This window comes from Pristiophorus japonicus, chromosome 19 (assembly GCF_044704955.1).
Source record: "Pristiophorus japonicus isolate sPriJap1 chromosome 19, sPriJap1.hap1, whole genome shotgun sequence".
Classification (NCBI taxonomy): Eukaryota; Metazoa; Chordata; class Chondrichthyes; family Pristiophoridae; genus Pristiophorus; species Pristiophorus japonicus.
Window position 1 is genome coordinate 16,014,330 of NC_091995.1, and position 27,386 is coordinate 16,041,715.

General features: G+C 41.5%; 1 protein-coding gene and 1 long non-coding RNA gene across 2 annotated transcripts in view; both read right to left on the minus strand.

Moving 5' to 3' along the window:
- Positions 1-307: 307 nt before the first annotated feature.
- Positions 308-20,845, minus strand: LOC139230375 (uncharacterized). Its single transcript, XR_011587910.1, has 3 exons — positions 20,815-20,845; positions 11,904-11,947; positions 308-807 (listed from the first exon to the last, which is right to left on the minus strand). It is a non-coding gene; the product is annotated as an uncharacterized lncRNA (long non-coding RNA).
- Positions 20,846-20,967: 122 nt separating this feature from the next.
- LOC139230130 (uncharacterized) overlaps positions 20,968-27,386 on the minus strand; it is a 43,650-nt gene continuing 37,231 nt past the window's right edge. Inside the window, exons 8-10 of the mRNA XM_070861974.1 lie at positions 23,551-23,877; positions 23,054-23,188; positions 20,968-20,990 (exon numbers count right to left, since the gene is read on the minus strand). Coding sequence (XP_070718075.1) covers positions 20,968-20,990; positions 23,054-23,188; positions 23,551-23,877 — 485 coding nt within the window. The remainder of the gene's footprint in view (positions 20,991-23,053; positions 23,189-23,550; positions 23,878-27,386) is intronic.

Sequence of the window (27,386 nt, forward strand, 5' to 3'; positions counted from 1 at the left end):
GGGGGAGGGTCCAGTGGAGCATAAACGCTGGCTTGGCCCGGTTGGGCCGAATGTCCCGTTTCTGTGCTGCACATCCAATCTAATTCTATGTAATTCTATGTAGTTAGTAATAAACTATGATTTATAAAATCTTTGGATTGTCGGAGGCTGGGTAGACTGAGAGAATTGAGAAACCCCGCAGTGCGAACGTCCCGGTAAGAATGACTTCAAGTTGCACATTTGGCATTAGTCTTTATTTGAAAAGAATGAATGTTCAAGGAGGAGAAAGAAAGCGCATGGCGGTGCACTTGTAGTATGAGAGGGGCAAGAGAAATTCAGAAAAAAATATATAGTAGCATCGATAAAAGACAAGTCAGAACCGCTGCAATTAAAAAAAAAAGATGTATAAGTAAATTTCCAGCTAATATTTAGGTATTCAAAAGCATTTCAGTGTATTGCACTTTTTCATTATTTCTGAATTATATCAATTATCCCTGACAGTTGGCTGCACAATGGTAGCAGCAACTTGAAAGAGCGGAGAGGTTTTTGAAATGAAAAAGAAACAGTACCACCTATTTAAAATTTCATACAACATGTATTCTACATCAATGTTCAAAAACTAGTTATAACACAAAACCAAAAGATTCTAATGAAATATTCTTGTCATACAGTTTGTTTGATAAAGCTGGGTGCTGAAGCAGATATTTGATAATAATCAGACGATGCCGCGCTGGTTGAAATCTACTGCATGGTCCTTCTTGGCGGTGGTGCACGTTTTTTGTTTGCCTTAACTTCATTATCATGACAACGAAGGTAACCATCTTCATGCTTTGGAGCAAGAACATGAACATTACTTTGGATAGCATCAAGTTAAAAAGAAGCCATTCTTTCACCACTTAATTTTTTATAGCAAGCATTCATTTCAGACCCATTGCGTTCTTTCCTTCAGAGCAGTCTTAAACTTGTATTGGCCTAGAAATTATGCTGTGCAAAATTAGGCTTTGGTAAGGCATCTTCATTGGTGGACGTGCCTTGAGCTGCCTAGGCCGTGAGCTTTAGAATTCCCGCCTTAATCCTCTCCGCCTCTCTATCTCTCTTTCCTCCTTTAGGACGCTCCTTAAAACCTGCCTCTTTGGCCAAGCTGTTGGTCACCTGCCCTAATATCTCCTCATACATCTCGGTGTCAAATTTTATTTGATATTTTCTCCTGTGAAGCACAGTGGGACAATTTATGATGTTAAAGGCGCTATCTATATACAAGTTGTTGTCGCTGAAAGTGTAGAATTCAACAGTTATTACATTCTGGGGGAAATGAGTTGTGATTGGAGGCGGCTTTTCACGTCTACACATGAGGATGCAGAGAGCAGGCATAGGACAATGTTCGGAGCGAAAGAGGAATAAGACATGAAACATCATAGGAGCAGTGTCAGTTAGATTACATTGTAGAGCTACAGTTACGATGTATCTGCAGGTCTCACATACAAGCATACACAGAGTTTCTCTATATAGAAAGTTTTCAAGGGAGAATCCTTGCTTTCATAGAATCATTCGATCATAGAAATTTAAAGCAGAGAAGGAGGCCATTCGACCCATCATGGTCGTGCTGGCCGACAAAGAGCTACCCTGCCTGATCCCACTTTCTAGCTCTTGGCCCATAGCCTTGTAGGTTACGGTATTTCAAGTGTATATCCAAGTATTTTTTAAATGTGATAAAGCTTTCTGCCTCTATCACCCTTTCAGGCAGTGCGTTCCAAACCCCCACCACCCTCTGGGTGAAAAAAGTTCTCATCAAGTCCCCTCTAAATCTCCTACCAATTACTTTAAATCTATGCCTCCTGCTAAGGGAATAGGTCCTTCCTATCCACTCTATCTATGCCCCTTATAATGTTATACACTTCAAATAGATCTCCTCTCAGCCTCCATTGTTCCAAAGAAAACAAGCCCAGCCTATCCAATCTTTGCTCATAGCTAAAATTCTCCAGTCCAGGTAACATCCTTGTAAATCTCCTCTGTACTCTCTCTAGTGCATTCACATCTTTCCTGTAATGTGGTGACCAAAACTACACGCAGTACAATAGCTGTGGCCGGAGTAGTGTTTTACACAGTTCATGCATAAACTCCCTGCTCTTATAAGAACACAAGTACAAATGAAATAGGAGCAGGAGAAGGCCATACGACCCCTCGAGCCTGCTCTGCCATTTAATATGATCATGGATGATCCGATCATGGACTCAGGTCTACTTCCCTTCCCGCTCTCCATAACCCCTAATTCCCTTATCCTTTAAGAAACTGTCTATTTCTGTCTTAAGTTTAGTCAATGCCCCAGCTTCTACAGCTCACTGCGGCAGCGAATTCCACAGAACCACAAACCTCTGAGAAAAATAATTTTCTCCTCATCTCAGTTTTAAATGGGCAGCCCCTTATTCTAAGATGATGCCCCCTAGTTCTTGTCTCCGCTATCAGTGGAAACATCCTCTCTGCATCCACCTTGTCAAGCCCCCTCATAATCTTATACATTTCGATAAGATCACCTCTCATTCTTCTGAATTCCAATGAGTAAAGGCCCAACCTACTCAACCTTTCCTCATAAGTCAACCCCCTCATCTCTGGAATCAACTGATCGACACTAATATTCTATGCCTCAGCTAATAAAGGCAAGTATCCCGTGTGCCTTCTTTATCACCTTGTCTCCCTGTCCTGCTATCTTCAGGAATCTTTGGGCATGCACTCCAAAGGTTCCTCTGTCCTTTTGCACTTCTAAGTGTCCTACCATTTATTGTGTATAAATTGCCTTGTTCGCCCTCTGCAAATGCATTGCGTCACACTTCTCTGATTGAATTCTATTTTGTATTCCATGCTTTGTAAACAGGGTTCAGATTAAAAGAAAGCGCAAAGGAGCTCCGATTACCTTCCTTTGTACTTCGCAAAGCAAATTTCACTGCATCGGGATTTACACTCTATACAGCGCCAGACATAAAACTCGCTAATCTTGCTCAAGCCCTCACTCTGGATTGCCAAACAGAAACCAAACCTCAGCTTGCCAATACTTGCATCATCAATGCTCGTTAAGTGAAATCTACACGATTGAACGGTCAGATTAAGGAGCACAGAGCCAGTCTCTAGAATCGCTGTTCAGTAATTTGAGGGAGGAATCAATGTCTAATTTCTGAGCTGGGTCCACAAAATAGACGGGAAGTCCTCTGTTGCGAATGATTCATGCAGTGCTCAAGCTTCAAGCTGGCATTTTAGGCCAACGTAAAGTGTTGTCATAGGAAAACTTTGGAGAACTGCTTAAAAAAGTGAAATTAATTTAAATAAAGTACTTGCCACCCAGGGCGGACCTCTGTGCATTGGTCGTGCATTGGTCTTCATGTGGAATGACTGCTGTGCAATGGAGGTCTTAAAGGAATAGACGTGTTTTGTATCTTCTTTTCAGTGTCGTAATGTTGCTATTTTTTTCATGTTGCTATTAATTACCTGTCATTACTTTACTACAGTTTTATTTTTAATTTGTTCCTTATATAAGTGTATATGGGGAATGTTTGTGTCAAATTAAAATAGCAGGGTATCTGAAGATTCTCTCGAAACCCTATTGCAATTGAAGCATTTAAAATATTTCAGTTTAAACCAAAACTTTAATTTAAAAAAAGGGGACACGCATCAAGAGACTGAATATAACAGCTGTTCTGGGAGTTATGGGAGCAGCACGGTATCGGAATACATTCTGCAGAACCCCAAGGAGTTTACCAGGTTAAAGTACAGTTAATAATGGTTGTTGCTTTAAAAGCGCCCATACGGCATGGTTCTGGTCTCCTTATTTCGAAAATGATATTGAAGCACTGGACAAGATGCAAAAAAGATTTACGAGGGTGATACCAGAACTGAGGTCCTAGCTATGAGGAAAGACTGAACAGACTGGGGTTGCTTTCTCTAGAGAAGAGAAGTCTGAGAGCTGGCCTAATCGAGGCATTCAAATTATGAGGGTTTCGATAGTGTAGATGTAGGGACGACGTTTCCACTTATGGGACGTTATGTCTACATTATGTAATTATGCCTACAACTAGGGGCCATAAAAATAAGATCGTCATTAATAAATACAATAAGGAACTCAGGAGAAACTTTTATACGAAGAGAATGGTAATAACGTGGAACTACTATATGGAATAGTTGAGACGAAAAACATAGATAACTTTAAGGGGAAACTAGGTAAGTACATAAGGGAGAAAAAATTAAAACGTTATGCTGATAGGGTGAGATGAAGCAGAGTGGGCTAGAGTGGAGCATAAACACTAGCATAGACCAGTTGGGCTGATCAGCTTGTTCCTGTGGTGTAAATTCTATGTGACTGAATCAGATTATTTACAATCTTAGCATCCTATTTTCCCCCGAACTGAGATTCCTATCCCACTTCCCATCCATCCCCAAGACTACCTACTTCCACCTTCATACCATTGCCCCCCTCTGCTGCTGCTGCGGTTCATCTGCTCCTGAAGCCCTCATCCATGCCATTGTTACCTCTGGAATATTCCAATGCTCCCATGGCTGGCCTCCCATCTTGCACCCTCCGCAAACTGGAGCCCATCAAAACTCGGCTGTCCATGTCCTACTCCGCAACAAGTCCCGTCCACCCATCACCCCTGTGCTCACTTACATATATTGGATCCCAGTCCGGCAAAATCTGCATTTTTCTAAACAAATCCTTCCATGGCGTCACTCCTTCCGATCGCTCTAACCTCCTCCAGCCCTACAAATCTCCTAGATCTCTGCACTCCTCCAATTCTGGGCACTTGTGAATCCCCGATTTTCTTCACTCCAACATTGGCGGACGTGCCTCCAGCTGCCTCGAACCTAGGCTCTGGAATTCTGCACTGTCTCTCCTAAAACTCTCTACCTCTTTTCACCAAGTTTTTTGGTCACCTGTCTTAATATCTTCTTATGTGGCTCGGTACTAAATGTAACATATATATGGTCTGTTTTGTTGCAAGCTAATATAATGGTTATTGAATGCCAGTGTATGATGCATCCATCAGAATAACCAACGCTATCTTTTCGTCTTTTTGTGAATAGCAACGATTGCATGATGTGACTTACTGCAATTTCCACTGTGCAGGTTTCATTAATGGCAGCCACGTAAACATCTGGAAGTTAGGCTTCGACTCGTCCTCATGCTAACCACTACTTGCTCATCCTTAACTGCACGTGGTCACTCATCTGGTGCTACCTACTCAGCTTCTGGCAGGATGTGTGTTGCGGTCCCAGTGCTTGCAAACCTTGGTGAGAAAGATGACGGTGGCATTATCTTGTTTTGGGCGACAGGCAGGACTGTCTGCTTTCACTCCAGGTTTGCAATGGCAACAAATGTTAGAAAGCTGTACCCCAAGAATACCCACAGGAAATCTGCAAATAAATTGTGCGTTGAGCCAGTGCAATGTTAACCCAACCTGCCCGTCGAGAAACTGACGGGATCAGAGGCAACGCTGGTTTTATGTCCCGTCCAAATATTAGGCTTGGCACAAAACTGGCATTCCATTCCATCCCGTGAATTCCCGCCTGGCGAGTTCGATTAAAATGAGCCCTACTGTGTGTTGTCCATACAGTTGTGTATATGCCTATGTGACAGTGGGTAAGAAGAAAATAAGCTAGAACAACAAAAGCATGCCGTGTTTAGCTTGGTGCAAGGCTGTATTTCACCTTTCTGCAAGGACTATATGTAACTTCTCAGTCCTCCTCCAAGTCAGCTCTCTCCGCAACCCCACCCCCCCCCCCTATATTATGTGCCATCTTGACATGATAGCAGAGAAATAGTGTGGATGTGTTGAAGGAGCACACAAACAGTAATCGGCACATTTTCAGACTAGAGACGACCCTATACATTGGCAAGAATCGATATATTATGCAACTATTTCTGCCCTTTGAAGTTGATAGTTCTCGAAAGGGTTTCCATTGTAATTTGCACTTTGAATGCATATACTCTTGATCCGTGGGTATGAGCGGTAAAAATGGAAAGAGATTGTAGGGTTGTGTTATTGATTGTATGATGGGACGAAGGAATTCGGTGTTGTAAGGTAAAAATAAATAAGGGTAAAGTCACTGGAGGTGAGGAATGGACCTTTAATCTTATTTTCATTATGAAACTATCAGTGTAAAAGGTATAGAGGGCACTAAACTTCCCAAATTTCAGTCTGGAGAAATGTTTTAGCAAATACTTAGCAAGCCCAACAAGAGGGGGGCAGTTCTGCATTAAATGTTTGGGAATGCAGCGGGGAAGGTGGAATGGGTATCAGTGGGAGAGCATTGTGCTAGAGATCATTATTCAGTTAGATTTAGCATAATTATGAATAAGGACAAAGAAAAAAGAGGAGTAAAGGTGTTAAATTTGGGGAAGGCCAATTTTACTAGGCTGAGAAGTGATTTAGAAAAAGTGGACTGGAAACAGTTACTTGAAGGTAAATTCGTGCCAGAGTAGTGGGAGGTATTCAAGAGGGAGGTAAATAGAGTTCAGGGTAAACATGTTCCCACAAAGAAAAAGGGTAGAATTGCCAAATTTAGAGCTCCCTGGATGACAAGGTGCATACAGGGTAAGATAAAGCAAAAAAGGGAAGCCTATATCAGATATTGTGAGCTCAATACTACAGAAAGCCTAGATGAGTATAGAAAGTGCAGGGGTGAAATTAAGAAAGCAAAAAGAGGGCATGAAAAAATACTGGCAAGTAGAGTCAAAGAAACCCGAAAGATGTTTTACAATTACATAAAGAGCAAGAGGATAATTAAGGAAAGGGTAGGGCTTATTAGGGACCAAAATGTTGATCTATGTATGGAGGTGGAAGAGGTGGGTAAGGTACTAAATGAATACATTGCGGCTGTCTTCACAAAAGAGGGGGACGATGCCGATGTTGACGTTCAGGAGGAAGACAGTAAATATTGGACGGGGTAAACATAGTAACAGACGAAGTATTAAGGTGTTTAGCATCCTTGAAAATTGATAAATCGCCAGGACTGGATGAATTATATCCGAGGCTACTAAAAGAAGCAAGAGAGGTAGCGGAGGCTCTGACCATCATTTTTCAATCCTCCCTGGCTACAGGAGTTGTGCCAGAGGATTGGAGAACTGCTAACATTGCACTATTGTTTAAAAAGGGAGGAAGGGATAAACCGAGCAATTACTGGTCAGATGGGTTAATCTCGGTGCTGGGCAAATTACTGCAATCAATTCTCAGGGACAGTATAAGCCTTCATTTATAAAACAGATTAATCAAGGGCAATCAGCATGGATTTGTTAAGGGAAGATCGTGTCTGACTAATTTGATTGAGTTCTTTGAGGAGGTAACAAGGAGGGTCAATGAGGACAATGTGTTTGATGTAGTTTACATGGATTTTAGCAAGGCTTTTGAAAAGGTCCAACATGGTAGGCTGATCAAAAAAGTAAAAGCCCATGGGATCCAAAGGAGAGTGGCAAATTGGACCCAAAATTGGCGCAGTGGCAGGAAGCAAAGGTTAATGGTTGAAGGGAGTTTTCTCGACTGGAAGGCTGTTTCCAGCAGGGATCCACAGGGCTCAGTACTCGGTCCCTTACTTTTCGTAGTATATATTAATGATTTAGACTTAAATGTAGGGAGTATAATAAAGAAATTTGCTGATGATACAAAAATTGGCCACGTGGTTGACAGTTAATATCCATGGTCATTAGGTTAGAAAAGTGGAATTCAATCCGGAGAAGTGTGATGCAATGCATTTTGGGAGGGCAACAAGGCAAACGAATGCACAATAAATGGGAGGATACTGAGAGGTGTGGAGGAACAGATCCATAAAGGTAGCAGGATAGGTCCACAAGGCAGTTAAAAAGGCATACAGAATGCTTTCCTTTGTTAGCCGAGGCATAGACTACAAGAGCAGGGAGATTATGCTACAACTGTATTCAACACTAATTGAGCTCCAGCTTGAGTAGGCGTGCAGTTCTGGCCAGCACATTATAGGAAGGATACGATTGCACTTGAAAGGGTGCAGAGCATATTTAAGAAGATGTTTTCAGGACTAGAAAACTTCAGCTATGAGGAAAGATTGGATAGACTGGGTTTGTTTTCCTTGGAACAGAGGTCGTTGAGGGGAAAGTTAATTGAGGTGTATAAAGTTATGAGGGTTCTAAATAGAATGGATAGGAAGGACCTATTTCCCTTGCCAGAGGGGTCAATAACCAGGGGGCATAGATTTAAAGCAGTTTGTAGGAGGATTAGAGGGGAGCTGAGTAAACATTTCTTCATCCTGAAAGGCTGCTAGGGGCAGAAATCCTCACCACATTTAAAAGATACTTGGATGTGCAATTAGAGAGCTGTAATCTACAGGGCTACGGACCTAGCACTGGAAGCTGGGATTAGGCTGAGTACCTCTTTATCTACCGGCATGGATATGATGGGTCGAATGGCCTCCTTCTGTGTCGTAGTTTTTCTATGATTCTATGAAGCAGCGTGGCAAAATAATATAATCAAACGAGCGTATTATTTCTACCCCATTCCACGTTGTGAAGCATATTGGCAGCTTTACGTGAAAGGAGCTATATAGTTACATGTTGTGGTTGAAAGTAAGATGATGAAATAAGTTGTGAAGCCTTGACTGATGCAGACTGTAAATTTCCACTCAACATATCTGCCTAAAAGAACCGCATGAATTATGAGTGACCTTTTAGACTTTTGTGAACGGCAGCTATTGCTGAAATGCTTTCTGTTGGCAGACTCTAGTAGCAGACTACAGTTTCATCAGCAACTATTTACTACAACCACAATAATTTGTACTTATATAGTGCCTTTAACGTAGTGAAACATCCCAAGGTGCTTCACAGGAGTATTCAATGATGACTCAAAATAATGAAATATTCTGAATATTTCACTACCTGCTCTTTCAAATGGGTAAATAATATCGGGCGAGGCGTGCGATTTCCCATTGAAAGTCAAACATTTCCCCCCTTTGTTTGAACATGTCGGCCTGCCCTCATGTAAGTTCAGAGCAGATCAACCTGCAGAAATTACAAGAAAATCTGTGACTACTGCAAATTTGAAAGAGGAAGAGAGGTAAATGACCTGTAACTACTTTCTGATTCAATCTCCTTTTGCACTTTTGCACTTTCTATCTTTTATTTCAATTAAAATCACGTATCATGGGATTTTTCTTTGATCATACACTGTTCAGATATTTCTGCACGTCAAATCGCCGTCATTCGAACTGTGTTCCTTGATGCATTTTTGATAATTATTTTGAGCTAATCAACATATTTTGCACAAAAATGTGCACGTGAAATTGTATCCTATTTTGTACAAGACACCCAACACCTGCAGCTAGAGAGATAAATAAGCAAAAGCAAAATATTGCGGATGATGGAATCTGAAATACAAACAGAGAATGCTGGAAATCTCATTGGGTCAGGCAGCATCTGTGGAGAGAAAAACAGAATTAAAGTTTCGGGTCGACAACCCTTCGTCAGAACTGCCAAATGTTCGAAAAGAGCACATTCTTAAGCACTGAAATGGAGAGGGGAAGAAAGAACAAAATGGAAGGCCTGTGATAGGGTGGAAGGCAGGAGAGATTAGAGAGAGAAAAGGGATGATGGCCGAATTGAAGTGGTAATGACATCAACCGTCTCAATTTCTCTGCTCCGCTCACTCACTCCAACCTATCTCCCTCTGAATTTACAGCACTCCTCTCTTTCAGATCCAACCCCAACATTGTCATTAAACCTGCTGACAAGGGTAGCACTGTTGTTGTTTGGCGAACCGACCTCTACCTTGCAGAGGCTGGTTGCCAACTCTCTGACACCTGCTCCTACCTTCCCCTGGACCATGAACCCATCACTGAACATCAAACCATAATTTCCTAGACCGTCAGTGACCTCATCTCCTCTGGAAATCTTCTGTCCACAGCCTCCAACCTCATATTTCCCCAACCCCACACAGCCCGCTCCTATCGCCCTTCCCAAGATCCACAAATAGGACTGACCCAGTAGATCCATCGTTTCAGTCTGTTTTAGCCCCACAGAACTTATTTCTTCCTATCTCAACTCTATTTTTCTCCCCTGGTCCAGTCTCTTCCCACCTACATCCGCGATTCCTCTGGCATACTCCATTACTTTAACAGTTTCCAGTTCCTGGCCCCAACTGTCTCCTTTTCACCATGGACGTTCAACCCCTCTACACTTCCATCCCACACCAGGATGGCCAGAGGGCGCTATGCTTCTTCCTCGAGCAGAAGCCCAACCAGTCCCCATCCACCACCAACCTTCTCCGCCTAGCTGAACTTGTTGTCACATTAAACAACTTCTATTTTTTCTCCAAATTAAAGGTGTTGCTAATGCATTGATGATAGTATCAGTGCCGGTTCCTGATCCCGCCCTGAACTAGAAGCTTTCATTCATTTTGCATCCAATTTCCACCCTTCCCTCACCTTCACATGGTCTATCTCTGATTTTTCCCTTCACTTCCTCGATTTCTCTGTCTCCATTTCTGGGGATAGGCTTTCGACCAGTATCCACTGTAAGCCCACTGACTCCCACAGCTATCTGGACTACACTTCCTCCCACGCTGCATTTTGTAAGGACTCAATTCCATTCTCCCAGTTTCTCCATCTCTGTCGCACCTGCTCTGACAATGCCACCTTTCACACTAGTGTCTCTGACATTCTTTCTTTTTCCTCAACATTTTTCAGCCAGTGTGGACACGATGGGCTCAAATGGCCTCCTTCTGAGCTGTAAATTCCTATGTTTCTATTCCTCTCCGTCGTGGTTCAAATGGCCCTTCGACTATGTCCGTTCTATTTCTTGCACCTCTACTCTTGCCCCTTCCCCTCCCTCTCAGAACCACGACTGGGTTCACCTTATCCCAATCATTCACCCCACCAACCTCCATGTTGAATGGATCATCATCCGCCATTTCTGCTACAGGCAGCGTGATTGCATCACCAATCACATCTTCCCATCCCCTCCATTCTCAGCGTTCCAAACGGATCGCTCTCTCCACGATACCTTGGCTCTTTCCACAGACAAGCCAAACACCCCCTTCCCTTCCCACGGCATCTTCCCGTGCAAGCACAGGAGATACAACATCTGCCCTTTTACCTCCTCCCTCGCCACGATCCACGGCCCCAAATATTCCTTCTTGGTGAAACAGCAATTTACTTGTACTTCTTTCAAATTAGTATACTGTATTCGCTGCTCACGATGTGGTCCCCTCTACATTGGGGAGACCAAGCACAGATTGGGTGTCCACTTTGCGGACCACCACCGTTCAGTCCGTAAGGGTGACCCTGAGCTTCCAGTAATTTGTTACTTTAATTTTCCACTGCACTCCCACTCTGATATTTCCATCCTCGAACTCCTCCACTTTCTCAACTCAAGCTCGAGGAACAGCATCTCATCTTTCGTTTAGGCACTTTACAGCCTTCTGGACTCAACATCGAGTTCAACAATTTCAGCGCATGACCTCTGGCCATGTTCGGCTCCCTCCCCGCCTCCCCACCCATCCCTCCGCCACCCCACCCACCCCCCCCTCCCGCCCCCACCACCAACACCACCACCACCATCTTATGTTTTTTTTCCTTCTCTCTTCTTTTTTTGTCTCTTTGTCTCGAATGGCAGCTGGTCATTACTATTCCATTCATACCCTATCCAGATTAACCCTTTTCTGACTTCTGTGATTATCATTTCAATTCGGACATTATCCCTTTTGTCTCTCTAATCTCTCCTGCCTTCCACCCTATTACAGACCTTGCCTTTTGTTCTTTCTTTCCCTCCTCCTTTCAGTGCTTAAGAATGTGATCTTTTCGAATATTCGGCAGTTCTGATGAAGGGTCGTCAACCCAAAACTTGACTCTGTTTTTCTCTCCACAGATACTGCAGACCCGGTGCTATTTCCAGCATTCTCTGTAGATAGACATGTAGTTACCTGAGGAATGGAATGATTTTGTACTTTCCTTCTGGGTGATAATTCTGTTTGGGACAAAACAGAAATAAAGTAAAATAAGGAATACTTAAGGAAACTCCTTTCAATTATAACTGAGGTTTTGGTGGTTAACAATTCCATTTTCAAAATGTACTCTCGGATGCATTTCCAACCAGGTATCATTTCGGCTATATTGCGTGCTCCTCCTGGAATTACCCTGCTCATGAAAGATCAGAGGCTCAAGCAACAGCACCTCATCTTTCGATTTGGCACTTTACAGCCTTCGGGGCTCAACATCGAGTTCAACAACTTCAAACTATAATCTCTGCCCCTTTATTCTTTTTAATTATTTTCCTCTTTTTCTGTTTTTTTTCTCTATCCCATGGCAGCAGTTGAATCTACAAACCCCATTTACACCTTATCTAGACTCATCTTTTATTTTCATAACATCCCATTACCACCTCCTTTGGCCTCACACCATCATCCCTCATGTCTTTTAATCTCTCCTGCATTCCACACTATCAGGTAGACTTTCGCTTTTGTTCTTTCCTCCCCTCCCCCTTTTCCTTTCCCTGTTACATCTCTAACTCATTCCAGTTATGACCTGAAACGTTAACTCTGTTGCTCTCTCCACAGATGCTGCTGAGTATTTCCAGCATTTTCTGTTTTTATTTCAGATTCCAGCATCTGCAGTATATTGCTTTTGTGCTGTTTCGAGACATGCACAATTCACCCCCTCGCGGTTTGAAGTAGATATTAAACAAGACAGAAATGCTTATAAGAACATCAGAACATAAGAATTAGGAACAGGAGTCGGCCATCTAGCCCCTCGAGCCTGCTCCGCCATTCAACAAGATCATGTCTGATCTGGCCGTGGACTCAGCTCCACTTACCCACCCGTGCCCCATAACCCTTAATTCCCTTATTGGTTAAAAATCTATCCATCTGTGACTTGAATACATTCAATGAGCTAGCCTCAACTGCTTCCTTGGGCAGAGAATTCCACAGATTCACAACCCTCTGGGAGAAGAAATTCCTTCTCAACTCGGTTTTAAATTGGCTCCCCCGTATTTTGAGGCTGTGCCCCCTAGTTCTAGTCTCCCCGACCAGTGGAAACAACCTCTCTGCCTCTATCTTGTCTATCCCTTTCATTATTTTAAATGTTTCTATAAGATCACCCCACATCTTTCTGAACTCCAACGCGTGAAGACCCAGTCTAATCAATCTATCATCATAAGGTAACCCGCTCATCTCCAGAATCAGCCTAGTGAGTCATCTCTGTACCCCCTCCAAAGCTAGTATATCCTTCCTTAAGTAAAGTGACCAAAACTGCACGCAGTACTCCAGGTGCGGCCTCACCAATACGCTATACAGTTGCAGAAGGACCTCCCTGCTTTTGTACTACATCCATCTCGCAATGAAAGCCAACATTCCATTCACCTTACTGATTACCTGCTGCACCTGCAAACTAACTTTTTGGGATTCATGTACAAGGACCCCCAGGTCCCTCTGCACCGCAGCATGTTGTAATTTCTCCCCATTCAAATAATATTTCCTTTTATTGTTTTTTTTTTCCAAGGTGGATGACCTCACACTTTCCAACATTGTATTCCATCTGCCAAACCTTAGCCCATTCGCTTAACCTATCTAAATCTCTTTGCAGCCTCACTGTGTCCTCTACACAACCCGCTTTCCCACTAATCTTTGTGTCATCTGCAAATTTTGCTCCACTACACTCTGTCCCCTCTTCCAGGTCATCTATGTATATTGTAAACAGTTGTGGTCCCAGCACCAATCCCTGTGGCACACCACTAACCACCGATTTCCAACCCGAAAAGGACCCATTTATCCTGACTCTCTGCTTTCTGTTAGCCAGCCAATTCTCTATCCATGCTAATACATTTCCTCTGACTCCGCGTACCTTTATCTTCTGCAGTAACCTTTTGCGTGGCACCTTATCGAATGCCTTTTGAAAATCTAAATACACCACATCCATCGGCACACCTCTATCCACCATGCTCGTTATATCCTCAAAGAATTCCAGTAAATTAGTTAAACATGATTTCCCCTTCATGAATACATGCTGCGTCTGCTTGACTGCACTATTGCAATCTAGATGTCCCGCTATTTCTTTCTTAATGATAGTTTCAAACATTTTCCCCACTACAGATGTTAAACTAACCAGCCTATAGTTACCTGCCTTTTGTCTGTTCCCTTTTTTAAACAGAGGCGTTACATTAACTGCTTTCCAATCCGCTGGTATCTCCCCAGAGTCCAGAGAATGTTGGTAGATTATAACGAATGCATCTGCTATAACTTCCGCCATCTCTTTTAATACCCTGGGATGCATTTCATCAGGACATGGGGACTTGTCTACTTTGAGTTTCATTAGCCTGTCCAGCACTAGCCCCCTAGTGATAGTGATTGTCTCAAGGTCCTCCCTTCCTACATTCCTGTGACCAGCAATTTTTGGCATGGTTTTTGTGTCTTCCACTGTGAAGACCGAAGCAAAATAATTGTTTAAGGTCTCAGCCAGTTCCACATTTCCCATTATTAAATTCTCCTTCTCATCTTCTAAGGGACCAACATTTACTTTAGTCACTCTTTTCCGTTTTATATATCTGTAAAAGCTTTTACTATCCGTTTTTATGTTTTGCGCAAGTTTACCTTCGTAATTGCATTTATAGAGTACCTTCCATGACCTCAGAAACTCCCAAGAGCTATAGAACCCGTGAAGTACTTTTGAAGTTGCAAGATACCTAGCCATCTACATATAGGTACACGGATTGGCTCAATCTCATATGATTGGGGTTTTTTCTTCCGTTTTAGTTATAAATGGCTCACGGATTTGTAAGGCATCTAGAAATAATTAAATGTTTAACATTGTTCATTGTCAGGATGCCTTATGGCTTAATGTGTCAGGATACAATTTAGCTGCCTTTGCTGCTTAGCTGCTCATGAGATACAGGTTGAGTGATTCGTGTCTGTTGACTTCTTTTTGTTGCTACATTGTGAAACGAGATAAAGAAGATAGTCTTGAGATTGGAAGTGGGACAATAGGCCAGGATGGTAAACATGTTAGCATCTAGTTTTTTGTAGGAACTATCGCATTTCTGGGGGTCTTGCTCACAATAACACTTGTCATTCCATAAAGAATCAGCAAGGACAGTGTGTGTGACTAGAGACCTAAATAGATCTCACACTTTCCTTAATAACTTGTAGAGAGAGTCAGGATGGAAAGGATTAACGAAATGTACTTCTCTACCCAGAGAAAAACAGGAAAATTGTGTTTATTGTTCTGAATTTCTAATGATTAAAGACATTGTGTGTGTGTGGACTTGGTCAGACACTATAAAAGGATTACACCACAACCATATTTGGTTGACCAGATTCGAATTGTCTTACAATTGAAGAACAAAGCAGAATCTGACGAGCAAAACTTCCGTTTGTGTGATACCAAGGGGGACAAATTGGGATCATTTTTGCCTCCGATAACTTTTCTACTGGGCAACACACTGCTACTGACTCCGGTTTAATTCCCTAGGAGTTTACTGGCGGTGGCAACCGGTAGTGCCCAGCACTGCTGCACTGGCAATGACAATGTCATCACCGTGCGCAGTGCCCCATTTTTGCCACTGAACAAAAATTGCCTCGCACCCCCCCTGAAGCTGCAGCAGGCAATGATAGCAATAACTTCAGGGCACATGAACGGGATGGCAGGTGGATCGCAGGCTGCTACCAAAAGGGGAGGTGTTGGCCATGTTGGAAACAAATGTCAGCAGTTTCTGGCGCACCTCGTTGATGCTTTGAACGCGGGATCCATGCCACAATCTGTCAGCCCAGAACATCACTTGAGTGCCAGGCTTTTAACACATCGCCCCACTCCAGGTAGGACGTCGCTGAATTGGCAGTTTGGGCTCTCCACTTCAATGAAGCGGTGAGCCCCTACTAGACAGAAGCACTACAGGGCCCTCTGCTTCCACTCCATTAGTGCCCCAGTGAGGAAGTAGAGTCCATTCTTTTGCGCTCCACTTCCGTTTGCAGACAGTAACCTCAATTTCGAGAAGAGGGCATGATTTCCATGCCTGGTGCATAAAGTCCCACCTCGCGGATGTTACTGCCAGGCAAATGGGGCAGAATAGCAACTCCCTAGGATGCTCTGGACTTGTACAAAAGCGAATTTCGTTTGGGTAGGACAATGTTTTGAAAATGCATGGGCTAATCTGTCCAATAGTTCGAGTATTCATGTTGACTGTCAGGGAACATGAGAACATAAGACCATAAGAAATATGAGCAGGAGTATGCCATTTGGCCTCGGAAGCCGCTCCGCCATTTAATAAGATCATGGCTGATCTGATCATGGGCTCAGCTCCATTTTTCTGCCCATCCCTATATCCCTTTACTCCCTTATTGCTCAAAAATGTGTCTATCAGCGCCTTAAATGTACGCAATGATCCAGCCTCCACAGCTCTTTGGGGCAGAGAATTCCACAGATTTACAACCCACGGAGAGAATAAATTCCTCCTCTATTCAGCAGTAAATAGCTGGGGTACCACAAGGTTCAGTGCTGGGACCCCAACTATTTACAATATACATTAATGATTTAGATGAAGGAATTGAATGTAATATCTCCAAGTTTGCAGATGACACCAAGCTGGGTGGCAGTGTGAGCTGTGAGTAGGATGTTAAGTGGCTGAAGGGTGACTTAAGAAAAGTTAGGTGAGTGGGAAAATGCATGGCAGATGCAGTATAATGTAGATAAATTTGAGATTGTCCACTTTGGTGGCAAAAACAGGAAGTTAGAGTATTATCTGAATGGTGACAGATTAGGAAAAGGGGAGGTGCAACGAGACCTGGTTTTAATGGTACGTCAGTCATCGAAAGTTGGCATGCAGGTACAACAGGTGGTGAAGAAGGCAAATGGCATGTTGGCATCATAGAAACATAGAAACATATAAAATAGGTGCATCAGTAGGCCATTCAGCTCTTCGATCCTGCCCCGCCATTCAATAAGATCATGGCTGATCATTCCTTCAGTACCCCTGTCCTGCTTTCTCTCCATACCCCTTGATCCCCTTAACCGTAAGGGCCATATCTAACTTCCTCTTGAATATATCCAGTGAACTGGCATCAACAACTCTCTGCGGCAGGGAATTCCACAGGTTAACAACTCTCTGAGTGAAGAAGTTTCTTATCTCAGTCCTAAATGGCCTACCCCTTATCCTAAGACTATGTCCCCTGGTTCTGGACTTCCCCAACATCGGGAGCGGATTTGAGTATAGGAGCAGGGAGGTCTTACTGCAGTTGTACAGGGCCCTAGTGAAGCCACAACTGAATATTGTGTGCAGTTTTGTTCTCCTAATCTGAGGAAGGACGTTCTTGCTATTGAGGGAGTGCAGCGAAGATTCACCAGACTGATTCCCGGGATGGCAAGACTGACATATGAGGAGAGACTGGATCAACTGGGCCTTTATACATTGGAATTTAGAAGGGTGAGAGGCGATCTCATGGGAACATATAACATTATGATGGGATTAGACAGGTTAGATACAGGAAGAATGTTCCGGATGTTGGGGAAGTCCAGAACCATGGGGCCACAGTCTAAGGATAAGTGTTAATCCATTTAGGACCGAGATGAAGAGAAATTTCTTCACTCAGAGAATTGTGAACTTGTGGAATTCTCTACCACAGAACGTTTTTGAGGCCAGTTCGTTAGATATATTCAAACGGGAGTTAGATGTGGCCCTTATGGCTAATGGGACCAAAGAGTATGGAGAGAAAGCAGGAGTGGGCTACTAAAGTTGCATGATCTGCCATGATCATATTGAATGGTGGTGCAGGCTCGAAGGGCCGAATTGCCCCCTCCTGCACCTATTTACTGTGTTTCTATGTTTCTATGTTTCTATATGGTCAACCCCTTATCTAAAACTATGCCCCCTAGTTCTAGATTCCCCCATGAGTGGAAACATCCTTTCTGCATCTACCTTGTCGAACCCGTTCATTACCTTATATATCTCAATAAGATCACCTCTCATTCTTCTGAACTCCAACGAGTACAGGCCCAACCTGCTCATCCTTTCTTTATGTCAACCCATTCCTCTCAGGAATCAACCGAGTGAATCTTCTCTGAACTGCGTCCAATGCAAGTATATCCTTCCTTAAATAAGGAGACCAAAACTATATGCAGTGCTCTTGGTGTGGCCTCAACAATATCCTGTACAGTTGTAGCAGGACTTCTCTGCTTTTATACTCCATCCCCATTAAAATAAAGGTCAACATGCCATTTGCCTTCCTGATCACGTGCTATACCTGCATGCTAACGTTTTGTGTTTCATGCACAAGGACCCCCAGATCTCGCTGTACTGCAGCAATTTGTAATTTTTCTCCATATAAATAATAATTTGCTTTTTTATTTTTTTCTGTCGAAGTGGATAACCTCACACTCTCGCACATTATACTCAATCTGCTAAATGTTTGCCCAGTCACTTAGCCAGCCTATATCGCTTTACAGGATTTTTTGTATTCTCCTCACAGCTTGCTTTCCAAACTTTCTTTGTATCATCAGCAAACTTGGCTACATTGAACTCGGTCCCTTCATCCAAATCATTACTATAGATTTAGATAGTTGAGGCACCAGCACCGATCCCTGTGGCACCCCTCTAGTTACTGTTTGCCAATCGGAAAGTGGCGCATTTATCCAAACTCTCTATTTTTTGTTAGTTAGGAAACTCTTCAAAAGGAGTTAATTGACATAGTCGGTAGTGAGTTGTTGGCCACCATAATGACAAAAGGTGATGAGCGTATCTGATGCTGATGACCCATGTAGAGTGTTTGGTGAATGAGCAAATGATGAATTTTAAAGCAGCGAGGCATTTGTTGGGATACACTACGTTTGCAGGTAAATGAAAATAGAGTAAGTGATGTGTGACAAGAGAAAGAGCAGATTGAGGTAACACTGACAATGCATGTAGCACGTATTGGTGATGTGGCTACCACTGCTACAACCCAAGGGTTAGGGAGCCGAGAAAAAATATAGAAACGGGATATTTGCAAACAGAGGAGATTGAAACCGGGGTTAGAAAATGCTAGAGAAGCCTTGCGTGAGCTTATGACTTAGCCAATGAGATTCACGCAATGTAAACTAAAACTATGAATTTAAGGGAAACGAGGAGCTCTTGATTCTGATGGAGGGTGAGGAGCTGTCTAAAACAATGAGAGATCAAGTGGATAGTCCGATGGAGAATAAAAAGTTCTTTTAGAGAAAGGGCGGAAGCTCTTGTGCTATGCTGCTCACTGCTGTGCAGAGATAACCACAAATGTTATGACCAAGGTATGGTTACATATGGAAAAACTCTCATTTGAAAATAAGGTCATCTGAATGTGGTATAATCTTATTGGAACATGGTTGTTCAGCTACAGTCAATGGCTGCTTCACCCTATGAGGACTTTTTAAAGAAGGGAGTAGATATAAATAGAAGCATTGGGGAAGGAAATTCTGAAATTTAATGAAAGACTGTTGACCAACAAAGAGCAGTGGCTTATTCAGGAGTATTTAAAGTTTCTATAAACTGGGGCCATCTCGAAACTGAGCTTAAAAATGGACAATTAGCCCAATTGCAGATGAATGCAAATATCTTCTTTTAAGGATATTGAGTTCTTCTCGATATGGGTTTGAAACTCAAATCCACAGACCGAGTGTCGGATCAAATAATAAATACTGGTTTCCTGTGGCTGACCATTACAGACAGCCAGTTATTTAAACTGTATTAATATTACTTGCATGTATGACTTGGGATTGTCACATAGACTTTGGCATTTTTGACTTAATTAACCCATAAGAAGGAATTCATATTTTACGGTGGATGAGAGTGAATAAGGCTTGAATGTTTGAATATGATTAAGATGTCTGGAGTTGTTATGAGCGTGTGAATGTAGTTGTTAAAATTAATATATGTTCATTTTAATTTAGGGTTGTTCACCCAAATAAATGGAATATTTAAGGAAGATGTTGTGCTTTCGACAAGTATTTGATTGTATACAACTATACAACTGCTCAAAAGCACAGCTTTTTTGTAATAGGTAAAACCAGCTTTGGAATATTACGAAGATACAATTCGAACATTTTCAACGTTTATTTTAATTGACTTAGCAGCACGTCTGAAACTACTGCTGTGCTGGACGACTCCAAATGGTTAAAATTATGCGGAGGAAAGTTGTTAGTGTGTTTGGGTGAGATTGAGTTCATAAAATACCTGTATTTTGATGATAAATAGAGAAACATGGTTTAAAATTACTTTGAATTTGAAGCCTTTTGAATTTTAAAGCCATGACTGGTCATGAAAGAGCATCTTTGTAGCCCCGCTATGTTGCCTCAGTGACCAATATGTTAAAACAAACCATTGCTGCTGAACCTTTTCTGGGCCTTCCATTTTCAGTTCATAAATTTGGCTGCTATCTGATTAAATTCTAATCTGTATGGAGATTCGTTTCTTTTTAAGCTGAAAGGATGGCGTGGTTAGTTCCACGCTGCTCTGATGAAGGATACACCAAACTACCTGAGTACTTCTCTTAGTAATGGCAATTAGTGGTTCCAGATGGAATGATATTTGTCTAGCAGCATGATGCATCCAAAACTTTTATTATTTTCAAAGATTGGCATGTTTGTATGCTCTAGTTATGCTAGATATTTCTAATCCTGGGTCATCAGAAAAGGTTACATTGAAGCAATACAGGAACATACCTACAAGCATGGTTATACAAGTACAAACACACACATGTACACACACACATACATACACACACATACACATGCATATATACACACACACACATATACACAGACATGAGCATTCTTCATCTTAATGCAAACAGTTCAGTCTCTTAAGCAAGCCAAATAAATATGCGAACCACTTACCCGGCTCTTTTGCCAAATCAAAAGAAGAACATTCTCTACAGAATAAGAAGATATTTTGCAAAAGTGTTATCTAAATGTAATTTTTCATAGTGCTCAATCTTTAAGAATAAAGCATTACATGATTACAAATCAGCAAGCAACCTATTCATTGGCTTACCTGACAAGCAAAGCGTAAGCTGTAAAAGAAGAGAATAGCGAAACTCAACTGTGGTTAATACTGTTATTGATAATATTGTTGTCGATTAATGCAACAACACAATGACATCATCTCTCAAAATTATGAAAATCCTCTCATTGTGCATATAACTCTGCTGAAGTGGGATTACTTCAAATGTGGCTGTTGTTATAAATTGTGAATTAACATTAGGATTTTAATAATAATGTGCTGTGCTGCGAATATTTTTTTTATTTACTGGTCAATGTCTACTTATTTGTTTTAATTTTCGCTATCTTTGGGTGATGATAACAAGTTATATTATCAAGACAAACTTACATGCTATCACACATTCCCTGAAAAATATATTATCACAAGTTTGTAAAATTACACAGTATACAGCATAGAAAGTGACCATTCGACCCAATAAATTCAAGCCTATCATGCTCCACACGAGCCTCCTCCCACCCCTGTTCATCTAACTCTATCAAGACATCCTTCTATTCCTTTCTTCACTACGTGTTTATCTAGCATCTTCTTAAAGGTATATGTGCTATTTGCCTCAATTACGCTTTGTGATAACGAGTTCTACATTCTAACTACTATCTGGGTAAAGAAGTTTATCTAGAATTACCTATTGGATTTATTATTACTATCTTATATTTGTGGCCCCTAATTCTACTCTTTTCCACGAGTGGAAATATCTTCTCTACGTCTACACTATCAAACCCTTTGATAACCTTAAAGACCTCTATCAGGTCACCCCTCACTCTTCCTGTTGCTACAGAAAGGATCCCCAGCCTGTTCAATCTTTCCTGATAGGTATAACCTCTCAGATCAAGCATCAGCCTAGTAAAAAAAGATTGCACCTTCTCCAGTGACTCTATGTCCGTTTTATAATATGGTTTCCAGAAATAATTATATTACTTCAAATGTGAAAAGCATCCAATCGTAAGGTTCCTAATTCATTGCAAAATGGAAAATGTATTGAACCTTCACCACACCATTGCAAAAAGGAAATTGTTTCATATTAGAAACATAGAACCATAGAAAATAGGTGCAGGAGTAGGCCATTCGGCCCTTCGAGCCTGCACCACCATTCAATGAGTTCATGGCTGAACATGCAACCTCAGTGCCCCATTCCTGCTTTCTCGCCATACCCCTTGATCCCCCTAGTAGTAAGGACTACATCTAACTCCTTTTTGAATATATTTAGTGAATTGGCCTCAACAACTTTCTGTGGTAGTGAATTCCACAGTTTCACCACTCTCTGGGTGAAGAAGTTTCTCCTCATCTCGGTCCTAAATGGCTTACCCCTTATCCTTAGACTGTGATCCCTGGTTCTGGACTTCCCCAACATTGGGAACATTCTTCCTGCTTCTAACCTGTCTAAACCTGTCAAAATTTTAAACGTTTCTATGAGATCCCCTCTCATTCTTCTGAACTCCAGTGAATACAAGCCCAGTTGATCCAGTCTTTCTTGATATGTCAGTCCCACCATCCCGGGAATCAGTCTGGTGAACCTTCGCTGCACTCCCTCAATAGCAAGAATGCCCTTCCTCAAGTTAGGAGACCAAAACTGTACACAATACTCCAGGTGTGACCTCACCAAGGCCCTGTACAATTGCAGTAACACCTCCCTGCCCCTGTACTCAAGTCCCTCGCTATGAAGGCCAATGTGCCATTTGCTTTCTTAACCGCCTGCTGTACCTGCATGCCTGATGTACCATAACACCTAAGTCTCGTTGCACCTCCCCTTTTCCTACTCTGTCACCATTCAGATAATAGTCTGTCTCTCTGTTTTTTACCACCAAAGTGGATAACCTCACATTTATCCACATTATACTTCATCTGCCATGCATTTGCCCACTCACCTAACCTATCCAAGTCACTCTGCAGCCTCATAGCATCCTCCTCGCAGCTCACACTGCCACCCAACTTAGTGTCATCCGCAAATTTGGAGATACTCCATTTAATCCCCTCGTCTAAATCATATGATGAGTTATTGTTATTGTTATTGTGAGGCATAAGTTAGAAAATGTGACGATTTCATAACATGGCTACAATTTTTAATATTTAAACTACCTTTATTTCGTTGAATGAGGACGGTGATTACGATGAGCAGAATCACAGTAATCAGCAATGCCCCTCCACCTACCACTGCAATCCAATACCAATCAAACTGAAACTTAGTTAAACTGTTTACTTTGCCACAAGTATCTGTAGAAAGAGAAAAACAATAATGAGTTATTTGTTCATAAATCTAGGGAATAAGTATAACAGCAAATAAAAAAGTGGGACAAAGAGACACCTATAGAAATAAATAGGGAGACTGGCGCACAGGCAGAAATGCAACTTAATACAAAAAATATGAACGGGAAAGGGTGGGGGAAGACAGAGATAGCGACATACTGAATCTATGGGCAGAAAGAGTGAGAACGACAGAGCGGCAGAAACTGGGGGAGAACTGCACAACAGCACAATAATACATCATGAAGGAAAGAATGAAGAAAACAGTAGAGAGTGTTAAATCTGGAACAGATATCCCAAAGCCTTAATGTAATATTGTTAGGTTTCCTTACGCTTTACGGTAACCAAGGTTCCATTACCGACAACCTTTTCCTGGCCCATTATTTCAATCTCGCAATAGTACATGCCAGACTCGCATTCTGTCATATTCTTAATGTGGATTGATGCATCCTTCTTCAACTTGAATGCCTTCTCGTCGGGCTTTGTTACTCTTTTCTTGTATTGTGGAGAATCGAAGTCTAAGGGAGTGTTGCCTTTTCTCCAGCTGGTGGTACCCACCCCTTTTAAACTAAAGGTGCAATTTAAAGTCACACTGTTGCCTTGGAATATATGAATTGAAGAAGGGGATTGCACTATTGGAGATGAAGCAGCCTCCATACCTAGTGACACACAAAGAAACACAAGAATTGATTAGCCATTGTTACTGGGTGAAGTATTACGCATTTAGAGTATTACACACTTAGAGCAATGCGTACAGTTTTGGTTGCCATATTATAAAAAGAATATAGAGGCACTGGAGAGGGTACAGGGAAGATTTGCAAGGCTGATACCAGATATGCGAGGGTATACATATCAGGAAAGGATGAACAGACTGGCTCTCTTTTCTCTTGAAAAAAGAAGGCTTTGGGGTTAACTAATCGAGTTCTTTCGACTTCTGAAAGGCTTTGATGGAGAGCGAATGGTTCCACGTGTGTGGAAGAGCATAACTAGAGGCCATCAATTTTAAGATAGTCATCTAAAAATTAAAATGGAATTCAGAAGGAACTTCTATGCCCAGAGTGTGGTGAGAATGTGGAACACAGGGAATGGTTGAAGCGAATAGTTCAGATGCATTTAAGGCGAAGCTAGACAAGCATATGAGGGAGAAGGGAATAGAGGGTTATGCTGATAGAGTTAGATGAGGAATGACAGGAGGAGGCTCGAGTGGAGCATAAACGCCAACATGGACTTGTTGGGCCGAATGGCCTGTTTCTGTGCTGCATAACCTATGTAATCCTATTTAATTGCCGGTGACTTAAAAGGTTGAAGATTTTAAGCATGGGTTTGAGCGCATTATTCTAGGATGGCACTTCAATGCAGTACTAAGAGAGTGCATTTGTGTCTCCCGCACTCCCCCACCCCCCACACCCTCCCCAACCACCGCCCCCCACCCAAAAAATGGAGAGCGTATCGACTTCACAAAAACACCACCAAAACAGCATATGAGCCATTCACTCATTGCACTTTGCGTGACGTTGCTTTAAACAAAGCGCCTGACAAGTTTATAAGAAACTTAAGAAATAGCAGCAGGAGTAGGCCACATGGCCCCTCGAGCCTGCTCCGCTACCTATTATGACCATGGCTGATCCGATCATGCACTCAGGTCCACTTCTCTTCCCGCTCTCCATAACCCCTTATTCCCTTATTGTTGAAGAAAGTGCCTATTTCTGTCTTAAATGTATTCAATGTCCCAGCTTCCACAGCTCTTTGAGGCAGTGAATTCCACAGATCCACAACCCTCTGTCTACAAAGCGACAACAATTACAATTCAATAGATATTCATTGGCCATGAGGTGCTTTAGGATGGTTTGAGGTTGCCAACAATGCAATATAATGGCAAGTTCTTTCTTTATCTCATGCAACCACAAATTACACTTTGGCTTTCATTCAGTAGTATGTCATTATTATTTTCAAAGGAAATTATTATATGAATGAAAGAAAGAGAGAAAGAAAGAGAGAAATAAAGAAAAACAGAAAGAAAGAATGTGAAAGAGAGAGTGAAGGAAAGATAAAGAAAGAGAGAAATAAATAAATAGAGGAAAAAGAAAGGAAGAGGAAGAAAGAAAAAAAGAAAGAAAAACGAAAACTTTGCATTTCCAATGCTTCATTAGTAACAGTATCAAGTAATAAATTACTTCAATATACTTGATATCTTTATATAATTATCTACGGTTGCTTGATTTACATATGAGGGAAATATAAGAAAAAAAGTGTTTAGTTTATAGAAGTGGAATATGACTGAAATCCTGGCATTCAATATTAGCGAATTGCATATTCAACAACAAGCTACATGTTATACAGTAAATCTCTACAAACTGCATAGATCATGAATTTGGGGAAATTGCTCCATGTGAATTCAGTGATCGGATCAACAGTAATTATCAACTCTTATCTACCAAGCAACAGTCAGAAAATTAATTATTTCAGGAAAATGTGGTCAATATGAGGGGTTTATGAACCTGTTCGAACCGCTGGTTATTTATTGAAGCCATGCTCTATTTGCTCTTGTGAACATAAGGTCCCATTTGTTATTACAGATTAAACCAAGTTTTTGTATACTAAGCTGAATGACTTCAGTGACCAACTTTTTATACCATGCTAATAAATAAATCAGCTTAATTTACTCCCTAGATTTAAAGATTAGCATTTCCGTCATTATGCCATGATTATATCCTTTAAACCAAAGCATAAAATCGTTATGTATAGATATATAGGACGTGTTACATCAAAAACATCATTATTGTAATAATTTCACACACAAAAAGCCTCATTACTGGTCTTCCATATATTTGTGCCCATGAAATCCCTGGGATGTCTTATTCATTTAAATGCTAATAAGGTTGAAATATGAAAATAATCGATTTTCAAATATATGTCGCATTATTAAATAAAAAAAATAAAAATAGTGTTCAACTAACAAGCAATACATATTACTCTGATTGCTATCCGAAATGTGTGGCCTAACTCCAGAGAAAACATTGTGCTAGGAAGATCAACAGAGCACTATAGTCACTATTCTGAATATGGTACATATGGCTGCAACTGCCTTGGGGAAAATCAATTCGGTGATTATATGGGTTGATTTTCAAACATAAATGGCACAGAGTGTTAATTCCAAAATTAACAGCTCATTCGGAATTCAGTGTTGACTTGAACTCTTACTACCAGACGCCTGAGGTTGTATATAATGCAATGTCATCACTGATCGTGCTCTGCAAACCATAAGTTAATTACTTTGATGCTAAACACAAATGGTGCCTTAAAAGACTATTGTGGCTCCGTAGCGTGAATCATTTACATCAATCATTTATGGAAACTTTGTGTCTATTTTGGGCTGCATTGCAAGAGATAAAATAATTAAACTTGGAGTGACCACTATATTTAGCCCTGGTGAGAACATAAGTGAACTACTGCGTGCAGCTTTAGTCTCCCTGTTTCAAAAAGGATATTCAGTCACCAGAAGTGGCACAGGGGAGGGCTGATTCCGGACCTTAAGGGAATGACGAATGATAACAGTATCTGAAAGGGGATATGATAGAAGTATTTAAAATGATTAAAAAAATACTTGGCTGAATTGGATCCAAGCAAGCTTTTCTGTCGGTTACAGGATATTTACAAATTAAAAACAGAAAATACAGTAGGAAATGCAGGAGGAATGTTTTTACTACAAGGGTGGTAAAGTGCGTGAATCTTGTTATTGGCAGGGGTGGTGGATCGAGAATCTTAAATAGATTTCAGGAAGGAACTCAACAGGTTTCAGGAAGGAACTAGAAAGGCTCTTGTCGACAAATGGGATTCGGGAATATCAGAAATACATCAAGGGAATAAGATGGACCAGCGGTATTCGCCTACCAGAAACTATTACTATGTTGCGTGCATTCTTTCATTCCCAGAGGCCACATACCTACTAACAAACGTACCTAGAAATTGTTTTCTGTAGTTACATATATTTTATGGAAAAAACAGGAAAACAAGTGAAATGCCGTTAATAAGATGCTTCGATGGTGGCTGAACCAGTTCCATGCATAAAGACATTGCAAAGTATTCATCGTTTCGGGGTTAAATTTCAAAGATACTAAAGCTAAGGTTGGAACTGGTATTTATTCCTGCCACCTCAAAAAACAATATA